The 12,884-nt window shown below is 40.2% G+C and overlaps 1 protein-coding gene and 1 long non-coding RNA gene across 6 annotated transcripts in view; one reads left to right on the top strand and one right to left on the bottom strand.

Annotated features, from left to right (window-relative positions):
• RPRD1A (regulation of nuclear pre-mRNA domain containing 1A) overlaps positions 1-5,806 on the bottom strand; it is a 71,074-nt gene extending 65,268 nt beyond the window's left edge. For all 5 annotated transcript variants that reach the window (XR_013443329.1, XR_013443330.1, XM_036089364.2 and 2 more), the window contains exon 1: positions 5,500-5,806. Coding sequence is in view for 3 of the 5 variants with exons in the window: in XM_036089364.2 (XP_035945257.1) it covers positions 5,500-5,650 (151 nt within the window). In the remaining 2 variants the exon portion in view is untranslated. The remainder of the gene's footprint in view (positions 1-5,499) is intronic.
• A 293-nt stretch (positions 5,807-6,099) lies between these two features.
• On the top strand, positions 6,100-12,172 carry LOC144379776 (uncharacterized). The gene is made up of 3 exons (XR_013443154.1): positions 6,100-6,261; positions 10,402-10,576; positions 10,962-12,172. It is a non-coding gene; the product is annotated as an uncharacterized LOC144379776 (long non-coding RNA).
• Positions 12,173-12,884: the final 712 nt, after the last annotated feature.

Below are 12,884 nucleotides of genomic sequence, written 5' to 3'. Positions count from 1 at the left end.
GCTCGGTGGGAAGTCTGTTTCTCCCTCTGACCCTCCCCCCTCTCATGTGCGCTCTCTCTCTCTCATCCTCTCTCTCAAATAAATAAATAAAAATAAATAAAAAATAAATGTTTTTGTTTTGGTGCACCTGGGTGGCTCAGTCCATTAAGTGGCTGCCTTGAGCTCAGGTCATGATCCCAGGGTCCTGGGATGGAGCCCCGCATCGGGCTCCCTGCTCAGCGGGGAGCCTACTTCTCCCTCTCCCTCTGCTGCTCCCCCTGTTTGTGTGCTGTCTCCCTGTCAAATAAATAAAATCTTAAAAAAAAAAGATTTTATTTATTTTTAGAAAGAGAGTGAGTGAGTAAGCAAGAATAAGAGGGAGAGAGAAGGGGCGCCTGGGTGGCTCAGTTGGTTAAGCAGCTGCCTTCAGCTCAGGTCATGATCCCAGGGCCTGGGATCGAGCCCCACGTCTGGCTCCCTCCTCAGTGGAGAGCCTGCTTCTCCCTCTCCCTCTGCCTGCTGCTCTGCCTCCTTGTGCTTTCTCTCCCTCTGTCAAATAAATAAATAAAATCTTAAAAAAAAAAAAGAGGGAGAGAGAAGCTGAAGCAGACTCGGCACTGAGGGCAGAGCCCAATGTGGGGTTCTATCCCATGATGGCAAGATCATGACCTCAGCCAAAACCAAGAGTCAAACGCTTAACCAACTGAGCCCAATTTTGTTGTGTTTGTGTGTAGAAAAGAGCCCAAATATCAGTGTTGTTTTGTAAATTCTGGTATGTTCATGGTCATTATTTCCATAGCAATGAATGTAAAATATAACTTAATAAGTGATGTATGTTAATAGTTTTATAATTCAGCCCCAAACTTGAGTCAGAGATTAAAATAACTGCATTCAAAAGACAGTAGGTAAGAGAGTGAAGAAACAACCACTGAATGAGAGAAAACATTTGCAAGTTATGGATCTGATAAGGGACTCATATCCAGAATAAAGAACACTTATAACTCAATTAATAAAAAGACAACCCAATTTGAAAATGGGTAAGGATCAGGGCGCCCAGGTAGCTAAGTCGGTTAAGTGTCCAACTCTTGATCCCAGCTCAGGTCTTGATGTCAGGATGGTGAGTTCAAGCTCTGCACTGGGCTTCAGGCTGGGTGTGGAGCCTACTTTAAAAAAGGGGGGGGGGGCGCCTGGGTGGCTCAGTTGGTTAAGCGACTGCCTTCGGCTCAGGTCATGATCCTGGAGTCCCTGGATCGAGTCCCGCATCGGGCTCTCTGCTCGGCAGGGAGTCTGCTTCTCCCTCTGACCCTCCCCCCCTCATGTGCTTGCTCTCTCTCATTCTCTCTCTCTCAAATAAATAAATAAAAAATCTTTAAAAAAATAAAAAAAATAAAAAAAAAGGGGGGGGGATCTGAACATACATTTCTCCAAAGACAACATACAAATGGCCAATAAGCACATGAAAATGTGCTCAACATTCTTAGCTAACAGGGAAATGCAAATAAAATTCACAATCATACACCAATTTATACCCAATAGGGTGGCTATAATCTAAAAGACAGATAATACAAGTCTTGGCAGAGATGTAGAAAAATTGGATCCTCATACACTGCTCGTAGGAATGTATGATAGTCACTGTGGAAAACAGTCTGGCAGTTCTTCAAAAGGTTAAACACAGAGTTCCTATATGACCTAGCAATTCTACCCATAGGTATATTTCCAAAAAATATGAAAACACAGCCACACAAAAACTTGTACACAAATGTTCATAGCACTACTATTCATAATAGCAAAACATGGAAACAACCCAAATGTCTATCAACTGATGAATAAAAAAATTCATATAATGGATTATTGTTTGGCCATAAAAAGGAATGAAGTACTGGGGCGCCTGAGTAGCACAGTCTGGTAAGCGTCAGATTCCTGGTCTTGGCTCAGGTTGTGATCTCAAGGTCATGAGATCCAGCCCGGTATCGGGCTCCACACTCAGCTGGGAGTCTGCTTAAGACTGTCTCTCTCTCTCTCCCTCTGACCCTCCCAACCACACTCTCTCTCTAAAATAAATAAATCTTAAAAAAAAAAAAAAAAAAAAAAGGAATGAAGTACTGATAAATGCTACAACATGGATGAGCCTGGAAAACATGCTAACCAAAGGAAGTCAATCACAAAAGATGTCATACTGCATGCTTCCATTTAATGAAATGCTAAGAATAGGCAAATCTATAGAGACAAAGTAAATTAATGGTTGTCTAGGGCTGGGGAAGGTGGATGGGGTTGTGGGATGATGGCTAAAAGGCAGTTTCTTTTTGGGTGATGAAAACATTCTAAAATTGTGGTGGCAGACTCACAACACTAAAAACCAATGAACTGTATACTTTAAATAAGTGGATTGTGTGATATGTTAATTATATCTCAATAAAGCTGTTACAGGGTGCCTAGGTGGCGCAGCTGGTTAAGCATCTGCCTTCAGGTCAGGTCATGATCCCAGGGTCCTGGGATCGAGGCCCACATAGGGCTCCCTGCTCAGCGGGAGTCTGCTTCTCCCTCTACCCTTTCCCCCCTGCTCCTGATCTCTCTCTCTCTCTCTCTCAAATAAATAAAATCTTAAAAAAAAAAAATTTTTTTTTTAAAGCTGTTACAAAACAACAAAATCCTCACGTTTTTGGTTACACTCTATTGCATTTCTCAGGGAAATTATAGCTACTTTAGTCTTCATAAAGGCCTTGGGGTATATCCCTCTAAACAGAAATTCTCTTTTTCTTATCCCCACTCCAGAAATTCTCTTTCTTTAAAGGAGGCAAAAACAAGGAAGGCAGAACAAGAAAGAAATCTTCAAAACTGAATGGTTACCATGTGTGACATTATCATTTTACCTACTCATTCTTATATTTCGAACACTAATTTTTCCTACTAGTGTCACATTTTTGTCTTCTTTAAACATTTCAAGAAACTAAAGAATACCAAGCTTAATATAAAATGTTCAACTGATTTTATTCATCTACTTCCTTATTTCAAGTTTGATCAATTTGTTTTATAAACACTTATTTTGCAGAGATAATGTGAGGATTCATGATATCACATAAGATGGCTAAAACAATCCCTGATATTCAGTAAATTATTCTCATTATCATTATGCTACAGGTAACACAGGATCCTAAAGTTGAGGAGCAAAACTGCAGAGGTGGGGATGGGGGGACACAAAGACTGTGCCCTACAAAGGTACAGTTATGTCAAGGAAAAGAAACTTTTGGCAGATAATCAAAGACCAAACAAAACTGCAGCAGCAGCAGCATGATCATAACCACCACTACTTCCACCATCACCATCATCACCCAACACCACGCTCCTCCTAAAACATCTATTTATATGCCTTTAATTTTTTCTAATTATGAAGCACTTAAATGTATGGAAATATCCCCAAACCCAGTAAATAGCACATCTTATCATTTTCCCACGTGTATCAAATTTTTCAAAAATGTATGAAATATAAGATAACACAGATCCATTTTCACTTCCTCTCTCCCTTATGGTAACCACTATCTTGCAATATGATGTTAATCATCACTATGCATATTTTAACTGTAACTACAGGTATCTGTGAAAATAGAATATTGTTTTTGCCTGTTTTCAAACTTTACCAAATGGCACCTTGCTTTCTTAGCTCAACATTTTGCTTGTTTGTTGTTTTTTAATTCAGTCATGTTGTTTCATGACAACTGTTGGTCAGTATTATATTCTATGAATATTACAATATATTTGTCCATACTCCCAACTAATGAGATGTTTAAACGGTTTCTAATTTTGTTGCTAAGAAGGTGCAATAAATATAATTTCTTGAGCACAGGTACTAGTTTCTAGGATACATTCCTAGAAGGAGAACTGCTAGGTCAAAGACTATGTACCTTCAACTTCATTAGAGGTCACTAAGTAAGAGTGTTCCATTTTTCTCCTCACCCTCACTGATTCTTGGTATTGTCATACTTTTTTACTTTTGCAAACTGAAGGGTATAAAGTGGTACCTCATTGGTTTATTTTTTCCTGATTATTAAGTATCATTTATTGGCCTTTCAGGTTTTCTCTCATGTGAAATACCTTTAACAGCATTGCTATTTTTCTATTGATTTGTAGTAGTGCTTAAGATAGTCTGGGTACCAATCCTTTATTGATTCTATGTGTTTCTAAAATTCCCTCCACCCCAAAGTATAAGCCTTTTGCTTATTTCGAAATCTAGTAAAGTAGAGGAGGAGCAAAGACAATTTCTGCCTCTTCAAAGTTCACAGCTATTTTCCAGACCTTTATACCTAGGTTTCTCAAACCTTTCTGACCACTCACAGAAGATGAATTCCTCCTTGAGTGCCAATACACATACACTTTATACATGAACTGAAAAACAGGACTCTAAGTCAATTTCTCCTAAGATTAACCACAAGCAAATACACCAGCACAGCTCTCCATTCCCTATAGCCAACGCCACATTTTAGCTCTCATATTAATACATCATAGAGATTTCATATGGGTCAGTAAACAAGCATCTATTTTGATTAATAACAGTTGTTAAAACCCTTAATAAATAACCATCATATCGATACATCAGGATGTCTGAAACAATAACTACAAGTGCCCATTCTCTCTCCCCAATGAATTGAAGAATTAAGGTGCAAACCCAGACTCCAAGCAAATGAAATTTTTTTTATTTTTAGTCACACTAACATACAATCAGTTCTGACAGATACAGTTGCTCTGCAGAAGTGAAATGATTCTGAATATTTTAGTGAGAGCACATACTGCTCTTAAAAGTTAACTTCATTTACAGCAGCGCTAATGTTTTGCAAAACAAGCACGCTGCCCTAGAAGCATATAATCACTCAGCAAGAAAGGACTTTAGATCACTCAATCGAACTTCATTTTGAGGTGAGGCAACTGCAATCCAGACATTAATAAATTCGCCGAATCCTAGTCCTCTAAAATCTACAAATTCAGGGTTCTTCCACTGCACCATGCATGGATGCAATTTTAGATTCCCCAATTCCAAAACTCTGATTCCGCTATTAATTTTACAAGATTGAGTTGATGTATTATAGAAATGATGGAATTAACTCCCATGCCCACACCAATCTTTTTTTTTTTTCCTTTCCACTTCCCTTTTCCACCCCTATCCTCCATTATGATCTACAGAATGTAAAAAAATACCTGACTGCCTGAATTCCTGGCCCTAATCAGGGACAGAGTCCTGAGCCCCTGACTACTGCCTCTGTGTTAAATCGGAAGGGTTTTTTATTTTTGTTTTTGTTGTTGTTTTTAATCCTTCATTCCCTATGCAATAATACCTACTAAGCGCAGATTCTGCGGGAAGCGCGGTGGATGCCGCTCCTCCTAGCCCGTGGACCACCGACGCCAGGGAGCCGGGGGCGCCGGGCAGGGCGGTGCCGGGCAGCAAGGAGCTGGGGTCGCTGGGGGAATGGGGCTGGCAGGGAGGGGGGCCCGGCGGCACCAGGGAACAGGCCGGGTGGCGGGGCGACTCACCTTTACGCAGCTCCCGCTCCCACACGGTGACGATGGGCCGCGAGTGCTTGCGGTGGTGGATGAGCCACAGGGACAAGGTCTGCACGCTCTGCTGCGAGTTGCTCAACTCCGACAGCTTCTTCTCCAGCGCCGCCTCAGAGAAGGCTGACATCCCTCCGATACCGCGTTCACGCCGTCCCACGCGGTGGGGCTAAGGGGAGGAGAGTTTAGCCGCCCGCGCCGCGGCCTCGCCCCCTCACCCCACCCTTCCCCACGCCTTCACCACCGCTGCCGCCACATCCAAGACCGGCCGCAAACCAGCAAGATGGCGTCTGGCCGGCAGTGACGTCAGGGCCCATCCACGCCCCGCCCTCGGAAGAGGCGAGGCCAAGCGGCAGGACCTCGGAGCGAAAGGACGGGGCCGAAACTGGCGCACGGGAGGCACACGGGGGCGTGCCGCCGGGGTTTTGGCCAGGGGAGGGGTGCGGTTTGCCCAGCCTGGACGCCTTCTAGGGTAAAACTATCTGCTGAAAAAGGAGTGATTAAAAATCTCTACACTGGCTAAAAAAAAAAAATCTCTACATTGGCGTGTAAATTGGTACAGCCAATTTGGAAGACTATTTGGCGTGATATATTACATTTAAAATTGCACCTTCCCTATGACCCTGCAATTTGGCTAATTGCCATCAGTGCTAGGGAAGCAGCAGCATGTTTGCACAAGAAGCTGTATGCTAGCTGTTCGGTCTGGCTCACTAACCCTAAGAGTTGGGACATTCACAGAAGGTAAATGGCAAGATTAATTGTGATACTGCATATTATAGAATATATGTAGCAGTTTAAAAGATTAATAAATCCAGTGGTGGATTGGAGGGTTTTTTTAAGTTTCAGAGTGAAAAATACAGTATAACATTCGTTTTATGGAAGTATATATTGTGGGGCACCTGGGTGGCTCAGTCGGTTGAGCCTCAGACTTTTAATTTCGGCTCAGGTCCTGATCTCAGGGTTGTGGGATCGAGCCACCCCACTGGGCTCCCTGCTTAGTGAGGAGTCGGCTTGGGATTCTTTTTCTCCCTCTCCCTCTGCCTCTCCCCCTCCCCCTGCTCATGCTCTCTCTTTCTCTCTCTAAATAAATAAATAAAATCTTTAAAAAAATAAAAGTATATATTGTATATGAATTCATAAGTATGTAAATGGCATGGCAAAAAGTTTGGAAGAATACACACTACTTTAATAGTGGTGTCAAAAGACAGGATCAGAATTGGAGCCCTTAACCTGTGTTTATATTGTTTTTATTTTTTACAAGAATGGGTTCATGTATTTCTTATATAATTAAAAATTAATTTCAGAAATCTCCTAATTAATCCAGCATTTTGGGTGCCTGGCTCATCTGGTTAAGCGTCTGCCTTTGGCTCAGGTCATGATCCTGTGCTGGGATCAAGCCCCGCCTAGGGCTCTCTGCTTGCTGGGGAGGCGGCTTCTCCCTCTGCCCCACCCCCCACCCCCCCATTCTGCTCCCTCTCTCTCTCTCTCTTTCTAATAAATAAATAAATAAATGATCTTTAAAAAAAATCCAACATTTTGACATGTGACAAATGACTTATGATGTATGACAAATCCATACATTTTAACATAGTACTATGAGTTCACTAAGGAAGCAGAAAGGTAGATACTGTCACATTCCAAATATTAATATAAACTTCAAGAAAGATAAATAAAAAACCACAGGAATTCTTACCTTTTGAGAAGCACTGTTCAAGAACTTTGCACCAAGTAGGCAGCAAATATGTTTTTTTGTTTGATTATAATTATAGTTTATCATTCCAATTTTTAATGTTACTATGAGGTTCAGAGGATATCTCAAGAGGTGAAATAACTCTCCTCTCTCTTCCTTTCACTCCAATATCTATTCCTATCTCTTCATGCTTCTTTCCCTATTGTACATCCTTTTGTTTTTCCAAACTGTTTAGTCTAGTTTTTAGCCTGAACTTAGAGTTTAACTTATCTGTCTTCTGAGACCTCAATGTATCTTCAACACTATTCCCTTCCGTGAACCCTGCAGCCACCAAAATTGCTAAATTTCACCTAAGATTCCAGTTCTTCACACACCCTTCTTCTCTACCTCAATTCTACCTGAAATTTAAAGACCACCATAAATTCCACCTTCTTTTCTTTCCCAACCAGTCCAATGTATGTAAAAAGTTTCTTCCTGTATCATTTACTGATTTGAATGCCTTACACTACTAATCTGTGTTATTTATAATTATATAGTTTATATATTCTCTCCCCAGCTAGATTTTGCTCTCAGTGACTCAGCCAAAGCACCAACGCTTCTGTTTGTTTTAGTTCTCAGTCTGATTTGTCTGCTCCTGCTATGGACTTACACAGTATTCTGTACTTGTGTGTAACACAGCTTTCCACATGGAACGGTTAGATCTATATTTATTGACATTGTTAATTATTGCTGTGTTTTCAAAATATTGGTTGTAACTGCATATGCCCTTAGATAATTTTTTAAAAAGATTTTATTTGTTTATTTGAGAAAGAGAGAGAGAGATTGCATGAGCCAGGGGGAGGGGTAGAGGGAGAGGGAGAAGCAGACTCCCTGCTGAGCAGGGAGCCCAAGGCAGGACTCAATCCCAGAACCCTGAGATCATGGCTGGAGTCGAAGGTAGATGCTTAACCCACTGAGCCACCCTGGCACCCTTGCCCTTAGATAATTATGATTTATTTTCATAATAGCCTCTGACTATACTTCTTGATTTTGTCTTTCCAAATACAGGTCTCAAATTCAGAATAATGCATTTTTTCCATAACTATCTTTGGCTTTCCTGGAATAACCACTAAGTAACAAAGAGATGTGCTCCTTCAACTTAAAAAAAGCCTATTGCAAGAAGAGACTATAGGCCAATATTGTTTATGAATATGGATGCAAAAATCCTGAGCAAAATACTAGCAAACCCAATCCAGCATCCTATTAAGAGGATTATGCATCATGACCAAGTGGGATTTATCTCAAGAATGCAAGGGTGGTTCAAACACAAAATTCAATCAATATTATATGCCATATTAATAGAATGAAGGAAAAAACACATGATCATTTCAAATGATGAAAAAAAATCCAGCACCATTTCATGATAAAAAAAAACACCACTCACCAAAGTAGGAATAAAAGGAAACTTTTTGAACATATTAAGTGTATGGGAAGGTGCCTGGGTGGCTCGGTTGGTTAAGTGTCTGCCTTCAGCTCAGGTCATGATCCCAGGGTCCTGGGATCGAGCCCCACATTGGGCTCCCTGTTCGGCAGAAAGCCTGCTTCTCCTTGTCCCTCTGCCTGCCACTCCCCCTGCTTGTGCTCTCTCTGTCAAATAAATAAATAAAATATTTTTTTAAAAAAAGTGTATGGGAAGGCCCATAGCTAACATTATATTCAATGATTTAAAACTGAAAGCTTTCCTCCTAAGATCAGGAACAAGACAAGCATATATATTTTTGCCACTTCTATTCAACATTATACTGGAAGTTCTAGCCATAGAAATTAGGTAATAAAAAGAAATACAAGGTATCCAAATTGGAAAGGAGGAGGTAAAATTATCTCTATTTGCAGAAGACATGATCTTATACATTAAAAAATCCTCAAAAAAGAAATCCTAAGGAATTCACAAAAGCACTAGAGCTAATAAATTAATTCAGCAAAATAACAGGATACCAGATAAATACACAAAAATCAGTTGTAGTTCTACGTACTAGCAATGAACAATTTGAAAATGAAATTAGTAAAACAACCCCATTTACAATAATATGAAAAATAATAAAATACTTTGGAATAAATGTAACCAAGGAGATTTTCAAGTATATACTGAAAACTACAAAATATTATTGAAAGAAATCGAAGAAGACCTAAATAAGTGGATAGATATACCTTGTTCATGGATTGAAAGGCTTGCATTGTTAATATGGCAATTATTACACAAACGAACGGGAGGAGAGGCAGAGGGAGAGAGAGAGTCTTAAGGAGGCTCCATGGCCAGCAAAGAGCCTGATGCATGGCTGGATCTCATGACCCTGAGATCATGACCTGAACTGAAATCAAGAATTGGACACTTAACTGACTGAGCCACCCAGGCACCCCAGTTCTTTTCATCTCTAGTCATTGGTATTGAGTCTAATACCTAGTGTGATTTTTTATGATTTAGCTAAAACATATAATAAAACCAGCTGCTATGTTTGTATCCACTTTCCTTTGAGGGCCACCTCAAAGGCCACCTTTGAGTTCCCACCAGTGTCTTTCCTTGTAAAAATTCAGTTGATTTCCTGGTTAATTAGCTTCAATTACTAACATTCTTTTTTTTTTTTTTTTTTTTTTTAAGTAATCTCTACCCCCAACATGGGGCTTGAACTCACGACCCCAAGATCAAGAATAGCATGCTCTACTGACTAAGCCGGCCAGGTGCCCCACTAACAAGCTTACACCACAACAGGCAAAATATTCAAAAGTCTATAATCCCTTTCATGTCATACTAGGAAGGGACAATCCTGTCTCCACCAAAAAGTGTGTGTGTGTGTTGGGGGGGAGGGGATCTTACATGGTAAGGTAAGGAAATAGCAGCAAAAGTAATGGTAAGCTACTAAAGTCTTAGAACCCCTCTCAAAAGTTCATAAACTTGGATAGGCAATGATCAAAATAGAGCAGCTCCAGATATATTAGACTCTCAAGGTGCAATATGTACTATCTTAAAAGAAAAATGTACCCCTGAAACAAATAATACATTTTATGTTAATAAAAAAAAAGAAAGAAAAATGTACGGCTGACCCTTTAGCAACATGGGTTTGAACTGCATCGGTCCACTTATGCTTGGATTTTTTACAGTACAGTACTGTAAATGTATTTTCTCTTCCTTACAATTTTCTTTTTTTTTTTTTAAGATTTTATTTATTCATTTAACAGAGAGAGAGAGCGCGCACAAGCAGGGGGAGCTGCAGGCAGAGGGAGAGGGAGAAGCAGGCTCTCCGCTGAGCAAGGAGCCGTGGGGCTTGATCCCAGGACTCTGGGATCATGACCTGAGCCAAAGGCAGATACTTAACCGACTGCACCACCCAGGTGACCCTTCCTTATGATTTTTGTAATAACATTTTCTTTTCTCTAGCTTACTTTATTGTAAGAATACAATATATAATACATATAACATACAAAATATGTGTTAATCAAATGTTTATGTTGTTGGTTAAGCTCAGTCAATAGTAAGCTATTAGTAGTTAAGTTTTGGGGGAGTCAAAAGTTATACGTGGATTTTTGACTGTGCAGGGAGTTTGGCACCCTTAAGCCCCGCCTTGTTCAGCGTCTACTATACTTAGATCCCTACAGACTTCTCTGAAATCTTTAGTATTACTAAACTATTCCAGGAAACAAATAAATTAGGAGATCAGGTACTTTGGCTGATTTTCTTGTACGTGTAAATACTGCCATACAGTCATTGTCTCTTCAGATGATTCAACAGCTCATCTTCCAACAAAAGGAACGTGAAATACTGACTTGGGTTCAACAACAGATGATGTTCTCCAAACAACCTTCCAATGAATGGAATCTTGACAATGGATCTGAACTTCAGAGAACAATATATCCTGCAGGCTGACTTCATCTGCCCCCTGCTAAAATGGGGAAGTGAGAAAGGAAAAAGATAACCCTGCAAGTGGATAGCTAGGCTGTAGTGTTCCTAACCAATCATCAGCTACCCTCACAGGATATAAATAATAATCAGACAAAGCCATTCTGTAACTTTAGTGGAACAAAGCAGAGTGGAGGCCACTTTGAAACCACAGAAATTGCTAACATCTTCCTCTTATAACGAACATAACTGATTACAGGTCCTTTACCACTGATAGCTCTAACCCCACCTTAATCCTTTGGTATTGTAGATAAAAATTACCAAAGATCTACCCACTCACCAAATTGCCCCTGCTTCCTGACAGCACCCCCACTTTCCCTAAAACCACCACAGAATCAGCCAACACAAGCTCAAACCTTCTAATAAGCCCTTCCCAATTCTTTCCTAAAGACACACCCACAGTTTCTCTGATGAGTGTTCTTTCTTGCTGCAGCAAATTAAATAAACCTAAATTTAGCGGGTGTCTGGCTGGCTTAGTTGGGAGAGCACACCACTCTTGATCTCGGGGTCCTGAGCGTGAGCCCCATGTTGGGTGTAGAGATTACTTTAAAAAAAAAAAAAAGGAAAAAGAAAAAGTTACCAACCCCCCTCCCCCCAACTTTAACTTCAGGTAGTTCTTATGGTCTTTCAGCTGGTGAGCTCTAATATAGGATATACATCAAACTGTGAATTAATGGTTAGCTCTATGGGTAAGAAAACAGGTAATTTCTTCTTTACAATGTGTATATTTCAGTATGGGTTGAGTTTTTGACCACAAGCATGGATCGAGAAAAAGAAGAAATATATTTGATTGGGGCCAGAGAAGGACCTCCACTGGTTTCCCTTGCCAATAAGAAAAAGATCATATCCTTAGTACGTGTACAAAGTTCAGATTAACTGAGTCCACTATTCCCAGAAGCTCCATTGCTCACAGCTTCCCTATGTTCTTGAGCCTCTAGCAGTGCCAAATTTATTTCCCAAACCCTATGCAATTCCATTTTCCACTATCCATTTAAACATGCAAACAATATCCTTCCTGCAACTGCCTGCCTTTTCCCCAATAAAGAACTTCCTTTTAAAAATTGAATCAACAGGTGAATGTACAAACAAAAGGCAGTATATACATACAATGGGATATTGTTCACCAATAAAAAGAAATTAAATCCTGATACATGTTACAACACAGGTGAACTTTGGAAACCCTATGCTAAGTGAAATAAGCCAGATGCAAAAGGACAAATACTGTCTGATTCCACTTATAGTAGGCACCTAGAGTAGGCAAATCCATAGAGACAAAAAGAATAGAAGTTACCAGGGGCTGGGCAGAGGAAGGAATGGGGAGTTACTGTCTAATGGGTACAGAATTTCTGTTTGGGATGATTAAAAAGCTCAGGAAATAGTGGTGATAGTTGCATAATATTGTAAATATACATGACGCCACTGAATTATACCCTAAGAAATGGTTAAAATGGTAAATTTTATGGGGCGCCTGGGTGGCTCAGTCAGTTAAGCATCTGACTCTTGATTTTGGCTCAGGTCATGATCCCAGGGTCATGGGATTGAGCCCCCTACCCCTGAGTCTGGCTCCATGCTCAGTGCAGAGTCAGCTTGAGATTCTCTCTCTCCCTCTGCACCCCCCCCTTGTACAAGCACTCTCTCTCTAAATAAATAAATAAAATATTTTTTAAAATGGTGAATTTTATATAATGTATATTTTACCATAAGAAAAGAAAAAAACTTGATTTGAATTTTTATTATACAAAA

This window comes from Halichoerus grypus, chromosome 13 (genome assembly GCF_964656455.1).
Source record: "Halichoerus grypus chromosome 13, mHalGry1.hap1.1, whole genome shotgun sequence".
Taxonomy (NCBI): domain Eukaryota; kingdom Metazoa; phylum Chordata; class Mammalia; order Carnivora; family Phocidae; genus Halichoerus; species Halichoerus grypus.
Note: the sequence above shows the minus strand (reverse complement) of the source record. Positions and strands in the feature narration are given on the sequence as shown.